The 16796-nt window shown below is 43.1% G+C and overlaps 1 protein-coding gene and 1 long non-coding RNA gene across 2 annotated transcripts; one reads left to right on the top strand and one right to left on the bottom strand.

Annotated features, from left to right (window-relative positions):
* The first annotated feature begins 1285 nt into the window (after positions 1 to 1285).
* Positions 1286 to 16723, top strand: LOC109517231 (uncharacterized). Its single transcript, XM_019872257.1, has 15 exons — positions 1286 to 1387; positions 1462 to 1995; positions 2719 to 2823; positions 2898 to 3431; positions 4354 to 4458; positions 5504 to 6037; positions 7121 to 7225; positions 7309 to 7881; positions 8522 to 8685; positions 10067 to 10177; positions 12764 to 12968; positions 14566 to 14913; positions 14980 to 14997; positions 16145 to 16251; positions 16666 to 16723. Exons 1-15 carry the CDS (start codon positions 1339 to 1341, stop codon positions 16693 to 16695), a joined length of 3522 nt encoding a protein of 1173 aa, XP_019727816.1. The 5' UTR covers positions 1286 to 1338; the 3' UTR covers positions 16696 to 16723.
* On the bottom strand, positions 11599 to 12170 carry LOC109517276 (uncharacterized). The gene is made up of 2 exons (XR_002168511.1): positions 12138 to 12170; positions 11599 to 12096 (listed from the first exon to the last, which is right to left on the bottom strand). It is a non-coding gene; the product is annotated as an uncharacterized LOC109517276 (long non-coding RNA).
* Positions 16724 to 16796: the final 73 nt, after the last annotated feature.

Raw genomic sequence — 16796 nt, 5'->3', positions numbered from 1 at the left:
TGAAGTTCTTCAAAAACAGAGGCCTCAAGCTGTTTGTTGCCACTTCAAACCGAAGTTTATTGTTCCACTAAACATGAATCTACGAGAATTACACTGTGTGTATTTCAAACAACCACACACCTTAGCCTTCCGTCCGCTAGCTTAAGCCTGATGTTAAATAGTGACGGTTCTATAACCCTAAAGATTGAACTGTTCTGCTGACGTCATTGTCAGTGTGTGTATGGCTAGCTAGCTAACTATACGCAGGAGTGGTAGAAATCGGCCCAGGAATAGCAGGATTTATGCCAGATTCGAAAGTGTGTCACGTTTTATCCCCCCACCCCCCTCCAAAAAAAAAAATTGGAAAACTGAAATAGTGAAAATTTGTTTAATAAAACTACACTTCTACAATTTGTTTTTGTTGGGCGAAACGTGAAGTTCTTCAAAAACAGAGGCCTCAAGCTGTTTGTTGCCACTTCAAACCGAAGTTTATTGTTCCACTAAACATGAATCTACGAGAATTACACTGTGTGTATTTCAAACAACCACACACCTTAGCCTTCCGTCCGCTAGCTTAAGCCTGATGTTAAATAGTGACGGTTCTATAACCCTAAAGATTGAACTGTTCTGCTGACGTCATTGTCAAAGTGTGTGCATGGCTAGCTAGCTAACTATACGCAAGAGTGGTAGAAATCGGCCCAGGAATAGCGGGATTTATGCCAGATTCGAAAGTGTGTAACGTTTTATCACCCCCACCCTACTCCAAAAAAAATTGGAAAACAAATAGTGAAAATTTGTTTAAAACTACGCCTCTACAATTTGTTTTTGTTGTTGTTTATTGAACATATAAAATATACAATACAGCAATAAATTGGCAAAAGTGAAGATAAATAAAATTGTAAAAAAGGAAAAGAAAATAGTCATCACAACTATATGTTCAAAGGAGTCGTACATAGCTCTCCGTCTTTGCATGTATCTTCCAACATCGATAATACTGTATATTGGGACACTAATCTAAAGGGTCATTAAAATGTATTGCACATCATTTGACAAACACCTGTACTTTAATAAAGGTTTAAAAACAAACAGTCGTTCAAAAATAAACATAAATGTAAGAAATTTAACACCACCCAACAAAAACTTTCAGTGATTCTTTCACCTACCACAAGTGGGTGCCCGTGTACCACATTTTGAGAATGACCGTTTTACACCAAAAGTAGGGCGGCAAACATCTCAAACGTCAAGGAGCATTCTGGGTATTCCGTTCCTCTTGATAAATGGAAATCTGTCTCACCTCTTCCGGAAATCCGACTGCATCTTCAAGAACCGGACTGGCAAAGTGCAGCTCTCACAATCCCAATGAATATGATCGCGACGGTGCTCATCGTCATCCTGTTGCAGACCACGGGTGAGGAATCAGGAACATCCGGGAGAAAAACCACACTGTGTGGCTTTAACAGCCCGCATGTGCTTTTCCCACAGCAGTGGCATCAGACGCTGTAACGGTGCACCAAACGCCGCCGTACCTCATGAAGAAAGTCGAGGACGACACCAATGAACTGAGCTGCTCGCACAGCATCACGGATTACGACGTTATCCTTTGGTACAAACAAGATCGAGGTGGTGCTATGGAGCTTTTGGGCTACCTCAATCAAAAGTTCCCTGTGGTCGAGGACCACTGGAATGGGAAGTTTGCATTTAGCGGAGATGCCCGCCAACAGTCCAACCTGATCATCAACGACTTGCGCATCAATGACAGCGCGGTGTACTTCTGCGCGGCAAGCACGGTGCTGCATCTTGGCCCTCCAGCCGTCACAAAACAGGCAACCCTCGCTTATCTGGGTTTTAATATCAAAACCGACACCTGCGGCATCGGGCTCCGCCGCAGGCATTGTCAAGTCTCACGTTGGTTTCACAAAGGCAAAACGGTATCTCAACGTAGGATACAAAAGCACAACCAAGGCAATCGAAACAAACTGACAGGTGACGGGAAACGGAATCATCTTCATCGGCCAAGTATGTTGTTGAACCACAAAGTATTTGTTTCCAGTGTATAATCTCAAAAAACAGAGGCTTCAAGCTTTTTGTTGCCACTTCAAACCGAAGTTTATTGTTCCACGAAACATGAATCTCAGAGAGTTACACTTTGTGGATTTCTAAATCATAAAGATTGAACTGTTCTGCTGACGCCATTGTCTAAGTGTGTGGATGGCTAGCTAGCTAACTACACGCTGTTGTGGTAGAAATTGGCCCAGGAATAGCGGGATTTATGCCAGACTCTAAAGTGTGTCACGTTTTATCTCCACCCCCCCCCAAAAAAAAACTGAAATAGTGAGAAATCGTTTAAAACTATGCCTCTACAATTTAGTAGTACATAATTCTCTGTCTTTGCATGTATCTTCAAACATCTGGAACAGTGATTCTTCACCTGCGTTCGATCGAACCCCAGGGGTTCGGTGAGTCGGTTTCAGGGGTTCCACAGAGCCTCTGCCATAGGGCGACTCAACATGTTAATTAGTTATGACACACCCCCTTGGCCATCACTGGCTGCAGATGATCACATGACATTGCTTGTCCAATCAGTGCTGTGGGAAATTTAGTTCGCTTAATAGTCAACGTGTGACTGACGTGACAGTACGTCATACACCAAAAGTAGGGCGGTAAACATCTCAAAAGTCAAGAAGCATTCTGGGTATTCCGTTCGTCTTGATAAATGGAAATCTGTCTCACCTCTTCCAGAAATCCGACAGCATCTTCAAGAACCGGACCGGCAAAGTGGAGCTCTCACAATCCCAACGATTATGATCGTGATGGTGCTCGTCCTCATCCTGCTGCAGACCACGGGTGAGGAATCTGAAACATCCGGGAGAAAAACCACACGGCATGGCTTTAACACCCCATGTGTGCTTTTCCCACAGCAGCAGCATCGGATGCTCTAAAGGTGCACCAAACGCCGCCGTACCTCATGAAGCAAGTCGAGGACGACACCAATGAACTGAGCTGCTCGCACAGCATCACGGGTTACGACATTATCCTTTGGTACAAACAAGATCGAGGTGGCGCGATGGAGCTTTTGGGCTACCTCAATGAAAAGTTCCCTGTGGTCGAGGACCACTGGAAAGGGAAGTTTTCCTTTAGCGGAGACAGCAACCAACAGTCCAACCTGATCATCACCGACTTGCGCATCAATGACAGCGCGGTGTACTTCTGCGCGGCAAGCACGGTGCTGCATCTTGGCCCTCCAGCCGTCACAAAACAGGCAACCCTCGCTTATCTGGGTTTTAATATCAAAACCGACACCTGCGGCATCGGGCTCCGCCGCAGGCATTGTCAAGTCTCACGTTGGTTTCACAAAGGCAAAACGGTATCTCAACGTAGGATACAAAAGCACAACCAAGGCAATCGAAACAAACTGACAGGTGACGGGAAACGGAATCATCTTCATCGGCCAAGTATGTTGTTGAACCACAAAGTATTTGTTTCCAGTACTGTATATAATCTTAAACAACAGAGGCCTCGAGCTGTTTGTTGCCACTTCAAACCGAAGTTTATTGTTCCACTAAACATGAATCTACGAGAATTACACTGTGTGTATTTCAAACAACCACACACCTTAGCCTTCCGTCCGCTAGCTTAAGCCTGATGTTAAATAGTGACGGTTCTATGACCCTAAAGATTGAACTGTTCTGCTGACGTCATTGTCAGTGTGTGTATGGCTAGCTAGCTAACTATACGCAGGAGTGGTAGAAATCGGCCCAGGAATAGCAGGATTTATGCCAGATTCGAAAGTGTGTCACGTTTTATCCCCCCACCCCCCTCCAAAAAAAAAAATTGGAAAACTGAAATAGTGAAAATTTGTTTAATAAAACTACACTTCTACAATTTGTTTTTGTTGTTGTTTATTGTTTATTGAACATATAAAATATACAATACAGCAATAAATTGGCAAAAGTGAAGATAAGTAAAATTGTAAAAAAGGAAAAGAAAATAGTCATCACAACTATATGTTCAAAGGAGTAGTACATAGCTCTCCGTCTTTGCATGTATCTTCCAACATCGATAATACTGTATATTGGGACACTAATCCAAAGGGTCATTAAAATGTATTGCACATCATTTGACAAACACCTGTACTTTAATAAAGGTTTAAAAACAAACAGTCGTTCAAAAATAAACATAAATGTAAGAAATTTAACACCACCCAACAAAAACTTTCAGTGATTCTTTCACCTACCACAAGTGGGTGCCCGTGTACCACATTTTGAGAATGACCGTTTTACACCAAAAGTAGGGCGGCAAACATCTCAAACGTCAAGGAGCATTCTGGGTATACTGTTCCTCTTGATAAATGGAAATCTGTCTCACCTCTTCCAGAAATCCGACTGCATCTTGAAGAACCGTACCGGCAAAGTGGAGCGCTCACAATCCCAACGAACATGATCGCGACGGTGCTCATCCTCATCCTGCTACAGACCACGGGTGAGGAATCAGGAACATCTGAAACATCCACAAACCGAAGTTTATTGTTCCACTAAACATGAATCTCCGAGAGTTACACTTTGTGGATTTCGAACAACCACGCAGTTTAGCCTTTCGTCTGCTAGCTTAAGCCTGATGTTAAGTAGCAACGGTTCTATAACCCTAAAGATTGAACTGTTCTGCTGACGTCATTGTCCAAGTGTGTGGATGGCTTGCTAGCTAACTACACGCTGTTGTGGTAGAAATTGGCCCAGGAAAAGCGGGACTTATGCCAGACTCTAAAGTGTGTCACGTTTTATCATCGAGAATAGTGGTTCTTAACCTGGGTTAGTGTGTCGTATGATTTTTTTTTTAAAGTATACTTATCTCTTGAAATTTTATTTACTTTTTTTCTGTTTTTAATAAAGGTGTTTTTTTATATCTTGAATTTGTAAAAAATATATATATAAATATATAAATACATATTTTTACTCATGAAGGGTTCGTGAAGGTGCATATTAACTGGTTGGGTTCGGTACCTCTAAAAAGGTTCAGAACCACTGATCTAGAATATATTGAGACACTAATCTACAGGGTCATTAAAATGTATTGCACATCATTTGACTAAAACCTGTATTTTTAATAAAGGTTTAAAAACAAACAGTCGTTCAAAAATAAACATAAATGTAAGAAATTTAACACCACCCAACAAAAACTTTCAGTGATTCTTTCACCTACCACAAGTGGGTGCCCGTGTACCACATTTTGAGAATGACCGTTTTACACCAAAAGTAGGGCGGCAAACATCTCAAACGTCAAGGAGCATTCTGGGTATTCCGTTCGTCTTGATAAATGGAAATCTGTCTCACCTCTTCCAGAAATCCGACTGCATCTTGAAGAACCGTACCGGCAAAGTGGAGCGCTCACAATCCCAACGAACATGATCGCGACGGTGCTCATCCTCATCCTGCTACAGACCACGGGTGAGGAATCAGGAACATCTGAAACATCCAGGAGAAAAACCACACGGCGTGGCTTTAACACCCCGTGTGTGCTTTTCCCACAGCAGCGGCATCGGACGCTCTAAAGGTGCACCAAACGCCGCTGTACCTCATGAAGAAAGTCAGGGAAGACACCAATGAACTGAGCTGCTCGCATAGCATCACGGATTACAACATGATCCTTTGGTACAAACAAGATCGAGGTGGTGCTATGGAGCTTTTGGGCTACCTTAATCAAAAGTTCCCTGCGGTTGAGGAACACTTGAAAGGGAAGTTTTCCTTTAGCGGAGATGCCCGCCAACGGTCCAACCTGATCATCAACGACTTGCGCATCAATGACAGCGCGGTGTACTTCTGCGCGGCAAGCACGGTGCTGCATCTTGGCCCTCCAGCCGTCACAAAACAGGCAACCCTCGCTTATCTGGGTTTTAATATCAAAACCGACACCTGGGGCATCGGGCTCCGCCGCAGGCATTGTCAAGACTCACGTTGGTTTCACAAAGGCAAAACGGCATCCAAACGTAGGATACAAAAGCACAACCAAGGCAATCGAAACAAACTGACAGGTGACGGGAAACGGAATCATCTTCATCGGCCAAGTATGTTGTTGAACCACAAAGTATTTGTTTCCAGTACTGTATATAATCTTAAACAACAGAGGCCTCGAGCTGTTTGTTGCCACTTCAAACCGAAGTTTATTGTTCCACTAAACATGAATCTCCGAGAGTTACACTTTGTGGATTTCGAACAACCACGCAGTTTAGCCTTTCGTCTGCTAGCTTAAGCCTGATGTTAAGTAGCAACGGTTCTATAACCCTAAAGATTGAACTGTTCTGCTGACGTCATTGTCCAAGTGTGTGGATGGCTTGCTAGCTAACTACACGCTGTTGTGGTAGAAATTGGCCCAGGAAAAGCGGGACTTATGCCAGACTCTAAAGTGTGTCACGTTTTATCATCGAGAATAGTGGTTCTTAACCTGGGTTCGATTGAACCCCAGGGGTTCGTCTCAGGGGTTCGACGGTGCCTCTGGCATGGAGGGTAAGTCACACTCGACTCAACATATTAGTTATGACACGCCAGCTTGGCCATCACTGGCTGCAGATGATCACATGACATTGCTTGTCCAATCAGTGCAGTGGGAAATTTAATTCGTTAGTATGTCGTACGATTTTTTTTTTAAAGTATACTTATCTCTTGAAATTTTATTTACTTTTTTTCTGTTTTTAATAAAGGTGTTTTTTTATATCTTGAATTTGTAAAAAATATATATATAAATATATAAATACATATTTTTACTCATGAAGGGTTCGTGAAGGTGCATATTAACTGGTTGGGTTCGGTACCTCTAAAAAGGTTCAGAACCACTGATCTAGAATATATTGAGACACTAATCTACAGGGTCATTAAAATGTATTGCACATCATTTGACTAAAACCTGTATTTTTAATAAAGGTTTAAAAACAAACAGTCGTTCAAAAATAAACATAAATGTAAGAAATTTAACACCACCCAACAAAAACTTTCAGTGATTCTTTCACCTACCACAAGTGGGTGCCCGTGTACCACATTTTGAGAATGACCGTTTTACACCAAAAGTAGGGCGGCAAACATCTCAAACGTCAAGGAGCATTCTGGGTATTCCGTTCGTCTTGATAAATGGAAATCTGTCTCACCTCTTCCAGAAATCCGACTGCATCTTGAAGAACCGTACCGGCAAAGTGGAGCGCTCACAATCCCAACGAACATGATCGCGACGGTGCTCATCCTCATCCTGCTACAGACCACGGGTGAGGAATCAGGAACATCTGAAACATCCAGGAGAAAAACCACACGGCGTGGCTTTAACACCCCGTGTGTGCTTTTCCCACAGCAGCGGCATCGGACGCTCTAAAGGTGCACCAAACGCCGCTGTACCTCATGAAGAAAGTCAGGGAAGACACCAATGAACTGAGCTGCTCGCATAGCATCACGGATTACAACATGATCCTTTGGTACAAACAAGATCGAGGTGGCGCTATGGAGCTTTTGGGCTACCTCAATCAAAAGTTCCCTGCGGTTGAGGACCACTGGAAAGGGAAGTTTTCCTTTAGCGGAGATGCCCGCCAACAGTCCAACCTGATCATCAACGACTTGCGCATCAATGACAGCGCGGTGTACTTCTGCGCGGCAAGCACGGTGCTGCATCTTGGCCCTCCAGCCGTCACAAAACAGGCAACCCTCGCTTATCTGGGTTTTAATATCAAAACCGACACCTGCGGCATCGGGCTCCGCCGCAGGCATTGTCAAGTCTCACGTTGGTTTCACAAAGGCAAAACAGCATCCAAACGTAGGATACAAAAGCACAACCAAGGCAATCGAAAAAAACTGACAGGTGACGGGAAACGGAATCATCTTCATCAGCCAAGTATGTTGTTGAACCGCAAAGTATTTGTTTCCAGTATATAATCACAAAGTCATACGACAAACATTACCTTTGAAAATAACGATGATTCCATTTTGGGGGGAAAAATGTAATCAGTTATCAAAAAATATCGATTAATGTGATCATTGATCAGTTGGCAATTCATCGATTAATCGTGGCACCTGTCTAAATGAATGGCATCTCCATTCATTTCAATGGAAAAAGGTGATTTGAGACACGAGTCTCTGGCCACCGCGACCAAATTAAATTCGTATCTCAAGGCGGCACTGCTCTCAAAATTTTCATCTGTGAAATTTCTGCTCTTCGCAACAGGTCTTGCTTGATCTCCACGAAGATTGAGGCTCCGCTGAACGATCAAAATGGTCTTGATCGGCCTCGACCAACAGGGGGCGGCAAAGCACCCGGCAGCGATGGTTTCGCCCCAAACTCTCAAGGACAATGTGAATGATGAATTGGTGTCCACTGTTCTAATGAGCTGGTTTCAGACCGTGACTCAATCGAACCGCTGGTGGTTTCTCGTCCAAATTCCTGCAATCGACACCACCACCATGTCCACCACCCTGATTGGACTTCTCCTCATCTCGCTTCCAAGTAACCCAATTGTCGAAGACGACTAATTGCTCCAGGTCAATAAGTAGCTGACACGGTGTTTGACCCATAGTTCGATTGACGGGCGTACGCTTTGATCTGCCGGGGCCCAAAATAGTCCACGTGGCATCCCGGGTGGACTTCAAGTGCAGCCATGACGACCAAAGTCAGGACATCATGCTGTGGTACCGCCAAAGCAAAGGTCGCCGGCCCATCGAGCTGGTAGGGGGCAGCCAGGTGGGCAACGAGCCTTTGTACGAGCGAAACGACACTCGGCTGGAAATAAGCCGTGCGAACACACAGAGAGGCTCTCTCAGCATTGGCTCTGTCAGAGCGTCAGACACAGGTGTGTACTTTTGCGCAACCAGCACACGGTGACACGGGAAGATGGCGAGGTGCTCTCAAAACCCTTGTCAGTCAGCAGGCGCTTTAAACGCAGCGAGCATGTCAGTCAGGAGAGCGCAGACCTCCTCCAAGGCCCAGGTGTTGTCCAGCCGTCTTTTCGGGAGCACTTCTTGGTTTATGAACAACACACGGGTCTTGCCAGTTTGAATCTATATTAGTTTCACGATTGCTTTTGTAAAATCGACATGACAGTGATCCCTCACTTATCAGAGTTACTGTAATAGGGACCAGAACCGGCCGTGATAAGTGAAAAACTGCCAAGTCGGGTTTAAATCTTTGATTAGAAAACCTTATACCGTACAGGAATTATCATTCATCAGTACTGCCTTCTGAGTGGGACTTGTGTTGGTGGCATAGAAGGCGGCTCTCATTTTAATGCTCTGACGGTGTAGCCGCCGTTAGCCCCCAGCTAGCTCCTGGCCAGCTATCGTCGCACAACCGATGCGTCATATATGATAAGACAATTAATCAATATTGAGGCGGAGTAAAGAAAGGGCGAAGTGGTGCTGCTGTGGGACGCGCCCATTCTCTCTCTGTCTCTCTCTCTAAATGGTCTTTGAAACCCCAAAGTTGTGTTAATCAAATACAGTGGACTCCCGTTATTCGTTTTACAGGACAATCACGGTGGTTTAAAAAAAAAAAAAAAAAACACATTGAAATAAATTCCATGAATAAGTAACTCCGTCATGCAGTGCTCACGCTTGTTTCCAAGCTAGCTTCATTAAAAGACTCTTGTCTCTGATGGACTACCAAGATTGAAAACAGTCTTTTAAAGTTCACAAAAATCGGCCACCAAAGGTCATTGAACACTCAAAATTGTACAAAGTAGGACCGTTTGTTGCTTTCAACACAAACCGAAACACATTAGCTTCTGACTGAATGATCTTGGATGTGAAAAATCACGTCCGTTAGCCTCGTGGAAGCCTTTTCTTTGAGGGTTTCCAAACAACACTTTTTCATTGTACACTCCAAATCGTCTTTGGTGTTTACAAAAACGTGAATGATTGGTTCAGTTAAGATTTTTTTTTTTTGTTGTCTTTGATGCTTACGAAAACCTATGCGAGATTCATTCCAAATTTGCAATGATTTAGAAGATGGGTTCATATTTTAGTTTGTTGAATTCCATTTCCAACAACCCCTCTTTTGTGAAAAAGGACCGAGTAGTATTTAAGGGTTTCAAAGGAATTTTTTTGTCCAACAAATTAAAATTCAGTGGGCCGCAGCGGACTTCAAGTGCAGCCATGACGACCAAAGTCAGGACATCATGCTGTGGTACCGCCAAAGCAAAGGTCGCCGGCCCATCGAGCTGGTAGGGGGCAGCCAGGTGGGCAACGAGCCTTTGTACGAGCGAAACGACACTCGGCTGGAAATAAGCCGTGCGAACACACAGAGAGGCTCTCTCAGCATTGGCTCTGTCAGAGCGTCAGACACAGGTGTGTACTTTTGCGCAACCAGCACACGGTGACACGGGAAGATGGCGAGGTGCTCTCAAAACCCTTGTCAGTCAGCAGGCGCTTTAAACGCAGCGAGCATGTCAGTCAGGAGAGCGCAGACCTCCTCCAAGGCCCAGGTGTTGTCCAGCCGTCTTTTCGGGAGCACTTCTTGGTTTATGAACAACACACGGGTCTTGCCAGTTTGAATCTAGATTAGTTTCACGATTGCTTTTGTAAAATCGACATGACAGTGATCCCTCACTTATCAGAGTTACTGTAATAGGGACCAGAACCGGCCGTGATAAGTGAAAAACTGCCAAGTCGGGTTTAAATCTTTGATTAGAAAACCTTATACCGTACAGGAATTATCATTCATCAGTACTGCCTTCTGAGTGGGACTTGTGTTGGTGGCATAGAAGGCGGCTCTCATTTTAATGCTCTGACGGTGTAGCCGCCGTTAGCCCCCAGCTAGCTCCTGGCCAGCTATCGTCGCACAACCGATGCGTCATATATGATAAGACAATTAATCAATATTGAGGCGGAGTAAAGAAAGGGCGAAGTGGTGCTGCTGTGGGACGCGCCCATTCTCTCTCTGTCTCTCTCTCTAAATGGTCTTTGAAACCCCAAAGTTGTGTTAATCAAATACAGTGGACTCCCGTTATTCGTTTTACAGGACAATCACGGTGGTTTAAAAAAAAAAAAAAAAACCACATTGAAATAAATTCCATGAATAAGTAACTCCGTCATGCAGTGCTCACGCTTGTTTCCAAGCTAGCTTCATTAAAAGACTCTTGTCTCTGATGGACTACCAAGATTGAAAACAGTCTTTTAAAGTTCACAAAAATCGGCCACCAAAGGTCATTGAACACTCAAAATTGTACAAAGTAGGACCGTTTGTTGCTTTCAACACAAACCGAAACACATTAGCTTCTGACTGAATGATCTTGGATGTGAAAAATCACGTCCGTTAGCCTCGTGGAAGCCTTTTCTTTGAGGGTTTCCAAACAACACTTTTTCATTGTACACTCCAAATCGTCTTTGGTGTTTACAAAAACGTGAATGATTGGTTCAGTTAAGATTTTTTTTTTTTGTTGTCTTTGATGCTTACGAAAACCTATGCGAGATTCATTCCAAATTTGCAATGATTTAGAAGATGGGTTCATATTTTAGTTTGTTGAATTCCATTTCCAACAACCCCTCTTTTGTGAAAAAGGACCGAGTAGTATTTAAGGGTTTCAAAGGAATTTTTTTGTCCAACAAATTAAAATTCAGTGGGCCGCAGCTGTCAAGCTTCAATTGAACTAAAATTTGAGACTTTGCGTTGTGTTATAACGCTCAACAAGTGCAGCAAATTTCATTAAAATCAAAATCCGCTGAGTGATACGGCATGGAATGACCCCACTTTGGAAGGTTTCTGAGCTTCTTTACAGCCGGGCGTGACCCGACTCAACGCTCTCACGCGTCTCCAGATGAGGCGCCGAGATATGATCTGTTTTGTGGCTGCAGAAAGGTGGGCTAGAACACGCTGTGTTTTTGTGCAAAGCGCTAACACTGTGGGTACAGGGTCACACGGTGGTACACGCTCGTAGAGGGGCTGTACAAAAACCTCCCTGCCTTACCTCGGCGTGACAAATGTACCTTTTTTTAATCAGCTTTATATTTTTGCTTGTACAGATTGTGGACATTTGTTTTACTTTTGCAGATGAACAAAATGTGGACCTTTCAACGCTTCTTTTTGGGCCCTTTTAAAGTGTTTTCATCCTCTGGCTAGTCGGCTTTGCACCTGCCAATTTGGAGCCTTTTTGTGTAGCTTTGAGTTGAAGTGTAACAGCAGCAACAGTTTTAGGCTACTGGAGGGGTGTGGACGTAAAAGGTAAGGTACTTTTTGAGAGGTTTTTTTGGGTGGGGGTCGGTTTAATCATGCAAGGCAGGTGTCACAAATGCCATGCTAGCTTGAGGGGCTCAAAGTGTTTCGACTGAGACAAAATGGCTGCTGCAAGATGTGTAACTTTTAACTAAGTTTTAGGGGGGCGAAGGAAGGATTTGGCTTCGAGTGGGATCGCCGTGTACTACACTCGGCCTGCTTTATTTGGACCAGGGACCAGGCTTACAGTTTCAGGTATATACATCTGCTTTTAAGTAGAAAGCCGTCATGCTTTCAGTGTCGGTCGGGCACACGTGTCAAAAAGAAAGTTTCAACTTTAGAAGATTTTCTGAAGAGGGCAAAACATGAGCATATTTGGCTTATAAGATGTTGCTCATTTGACGGCGTGTTATCCCAGTGGTTAAAATTCAATCCATAATATTTGGTGTAAAATCCAGTGCAGCTATGTCGTTCACTCGCTTCCATCCTGGCCGATTTGGCGCAAGGCACGCGAGCACTGTGCCACCAGAGCTTCGGAGCTTTGCTTTGACAGTGGAGCAATACTAAGCGTGCTAGGTAAGAAATACTGTTTTTGTTTTTTTTTAATTGTTAATGTGCAATTATTGCGATTGTCCGCGTTCAGGAGCTAAATCTGGGAATAAGAGCGTGTCACAAAAAGTCCAGTCGTGGAAAATTAATGAATGGGCATCATTCAAAGTCCACGTTTAGCCTTGAGAGGAGTTTTAGTAGCAGGGTAATATCAACGTGCCGAAGCACCGTAGCTCTCTTCGGACCAGGAACGAAATTGACCGTCTTAGGTAAGAAGAAAACGACACGATGAAAAATGTCAACGCTTCTCTTTTAGGCATTCAGTACCTCGTCGATATGATGAATTCAGGCGCTCTTCCTGCTGTCGATAATGGAGCTTATGTACTGCTGCGTTAGTTTGTGTAAAACTGGCCGGTACTCTCTTGTGAAATTAGCGGAAAATGTTACGTGGGGTACACGCTTCGAGTAAAGACAACACTCATCACAGTTAGGAATGCGAAAGAAACACTGTGCTGTAGGCTATCAATTTTGTTTGGCAGCAGTATCATTCTGGTCTTATTTTTTGTGAAGTCAACGCCGCTGCTTAAAAAGATATTTGAAGTTCATTTGAAGTTAAGTAAATCCCATGTTCAGGCATGCTCCAAGCAAAAACAAAAAACAACAAAAAAAAAAAATGTGTGAACCAACAGAAATTCTCTTTTGAATCAATGTCGGGTTCAAAAAAGCCTTTACACATTGGAAAGAGAACTCACTTCTATTTCCGATCAACACCTCAGTAAATTCACCTCGCCAAACTAAAGTTTGATTAAAAACTAATTAAAACGGTAAAAAGGGTGAAACCAAACCTGAGTGTCTTAAAGGATTGAGTTTGGCTACAAAAAGTGAAAACACGCTTAAAATGTTAACCATAACCCCCCCCCCCAAAAAAAAAACAAAACAATTCTGAAAAATGGAAATTTAAGTTTGTAGTTTATTCTGTTTCTCATCCACGTCAAGGCTGTGGGTCAATTGTTGGGAGTTTGGTCTTTAACGCTGGAAACCAAACTTTTCAACCAGCCCCACATAAATGGCCAACAACAAAAAAAAAAACGTCAAGGCTGTGGGTCAATTGTTGGGAGTTTGGTTTTTAACGGTGGAAACCAAACTTTTCAAGCAGCCCCACATAAATGGCCAACAACAAAAAAAAAATGCCAAATTTAGAGTCGCCCATTTGTCGATGACTGGAATTTGAGAGCTAATTTTTTTAGGAGGAAACAGTGGTTGAAAGTGCCAAAGTGATCCTATAATGTCCGCTTCAAAATAATAACAGACTTCTTGTCACCTGTCGAGCATGGCTTGGTGAGACTTTTTTTTTATGGGTGTAATTATGACAGATATGTCGATCAAGTTTGATTTTGCTACGTTTCTTCTATTGTTCTCGATGATTCTACCCAACCAAAATAGTTACGCCACACAGATGGTGAACAAGTAAGCAAAAGAGGGAATAAAAAAAAACGATAAAAAAAATACTCGTGTTTTCAAAATATATTTAGTTGTTTTCCAAAAGCATTTCAAAATGGCTTAGGCAAAATAATAATAATAATAATACATTTTATTTATAAGCACCTTTCGAAACACTCAAGGCCACCTTACAATCAAATGCAATGTGAATGACGATATATATTGTATTTAATGAACTATTTCTATATCGCGGATTCCACTTATTGTGAGTGTGGTTGGAATATAACCATCATGTCACATTGCAAAGTGCAACTGACTTCAGGGGAAGATTTTTTTTCCAAATCTTGAAAATGGCAAGTTCTTCGCTACCAGCAAGTGAACCAGACCAGGCTGCTTGTTGTGATCAATGAGTTTTGGGTCTTACAGAACCGGATCGCGACATCACACTGCCCACGGTCACCTTGCTCCCGCCTTCGCCGAAGGAGTGTCGCAGCAAGGACAACGAGGGGCTTCAGAAGACGCTCGTGTGCGTCGCCAAGGGCTTCTTCCCGGACCACGTGGAGATGTCCTGGCAAGTCGACGGGGAAACCGTCAAAACGGGCGTGGCCACGGACTCCCCCGCCCTGCCAGACGGCGCCTTCTACAAGATGACCAGTAGGTTGCAGGTGGCGGCAGACGTGTGGTTTACACCTGGCAGAACCTTTACCTGCGTAGTCAGCTTATTTGACGGAACAGACGTCACCCGGCGTTCGAAAACACTGTACGGCATTGAAGGTAAGAGGGTAAGAACAGGCCCGGCTCCAAAGATACTTTATTAACTCAACTTTTGTCTGTCATCAGGTGAAAAGAGGTCGAGAGGTAAATATACATTCCTTTGAACATATTTGAATAATTGCATGCATGCATGTAAGCGAATTCACCATGTACTTCCATGTACTTTTAGAAATTGCTATTCTGTTGGAATGGTGCCTGTACAACTCTATAGAGGAGATGCGAACTCGTTTTATCCTCCCCACCCCAGATTTTGCCCGATTAATGTTGACGCGTTATTTCATTCTTATTTATCACTATTTAATGATACCTCTACTTACGAACATCTCTTTCTTTGAAATTTTCCAAATTACGAAAAGCCTCAACAGGAAAATATTGCCTCCTGTTACGAAAGAAATGTCAAGATACGAAAGCTCTGAGTTTCCGGAACGCAACACACTTGTTAGCTGCACTGCCATTGGCTATTACCGACATCGTCCTGGCATCCCATTGGCTAAGAGGGACCTCTACCGTACGAGTCTGTGTGTAGATAGATAAATAGATAGACATGTGACTATCCAGTCATTCGCCCCTCGGGCTATGAGGTATTCCGATAGTTTTACGTAAATGTGAATCACCCGGAAAAAGTGTTCACCAGTCGGACGATCGGTCACTATGCTGGTGTTTGCCTTGGACATTTTCGAAGGATTGTTAAAAGCCGACAAAAGCAAACGTCCTTGGATCTGTTCTTGACAAAACGTCAGGGAAAAAACACTTCTGAGAGAGAGCATGAACAAAAGAGGGCAAAAAACGATGAGGACGCAGTTAAAAGTTAAATGACCATCATTTTCATTCTTTACGCTTTTCCTTGTTTTTTACATGATGCACAACTCTCATTTATTGAGCAATAATCTAATTGTAACATGTATTTTTCACATATTTTGATGCATTTTTATGCATTAGGAAACATTTATATCCGAATTTTGGTCAGGCTTGGAACAGATTAGGGCATTTACATGCAAAACGCGTCTCTACTTACAAAATTTTCTAGTTAAGAAATTTCTTCCTGAACATATTAATTTCATAAGTCGAGGTACCACTGTATGTATTATTATCTTATAAACAATTTTTGGGCATTGATTGTTGTTCAGGTCATCTCTTGTTACTTTTCTACTCCCTGGAAGTGTCCTGTCGTTTTAGCTATTGTTGAAAAATATCATGACTGTGACTAAAACGTGTTGATGTTTGCGTGCAGCGGGATATTTGAAGCTGGCGCAGAGTGCCAAGCTGTCGTACGCCGTCCTCTTGGTCAAGGGCAGCGTCTACGCAGCTTTCGTCGGCTTCTTGCTGTGGAGACGTCAGGTTGGTACTTCGAAACTCCGAAAGACGGGGAAGGTCTGCCATTTTGTTTGAAGCAAGCAGTTTAGAAGCCTCCAGATTTATTCATTTATTATTTTTTTTATATCATCCCACAAATCTAGTTTCACTTTGCGACATGAAATTTGGTTGACATCGCGAGTAGACTCACAATAAAGTCTCACGAAGAAACAGGGAAGCCTGACGTTTTGGTTTGAAATTGCTATTTGGTTCGGCTCTCATTAAAAACATAAAAAAATCTGCTCCCCAAAACCAGTTTTCACTTCGGAACAGGAAATGTGTCTATCACGAGTACAGTATACCCACAAAAAGTTAAGCCATGCCTGAAAATGGCATGTGTGCGGAGACTGCCGACAAAATCAATTAAACTGCTTTTGCGTCTGTTCTTCTTTGTTTCAGAGTCGATCTGCAAAACGGAACCATTCATAGTTGACTTGCCATAAAGGAGCTAAGTGCGGGAAAAAAAACGCATCGAGGCTGTTTTGTAGCTCAAAATCTAGACACTGTTATTTTGAAAAGTTCACTGTTGT

This window comes from Hippocampus comes, unplaced genomic scaffold (assembly GCF_001891065.2).
Source record: "Hippocampus comes isolate QL1 unplaced genomic scaffold, H_comes_QL1_v1.1 scaffold92, whole genome shotgun sequence".
Classification (NCBI taxonomy): Eukaryota; Metazoa; Chordata; class Actinopteri; order Syngnathiformes; family Syngnathidae; genus Hippocampus; species Hippocampus comes.
Note: the sequence above shows the minus strand (reverse complement) of the source record. Positions and strands in the feature narration are given on the sequence as shown.

Coding starts and splice junctions, on each gene's coding strand:
- LOC109517231 (XM_019872257.1), top strand. CDS start 1,339: ATGAATATGATCGCGACGGTGCTCATCGTCATCCTGTTGCAGACCACG. Junction 8,686..10,066: donor AGCTGGTAGGGGGCAGCCAG/GTGGGCAACGAG, acceptor ATTAAAATTCAG/TGGGCCGCAGCGGACTTCAA. Junction 10,178..12,763: donor AGCTGGTAGGGGGCAGCCAG/GTGGGCAACGAG, acceptor TTTAATTGTTAA/TGTGCAATTATTGCGATTGT.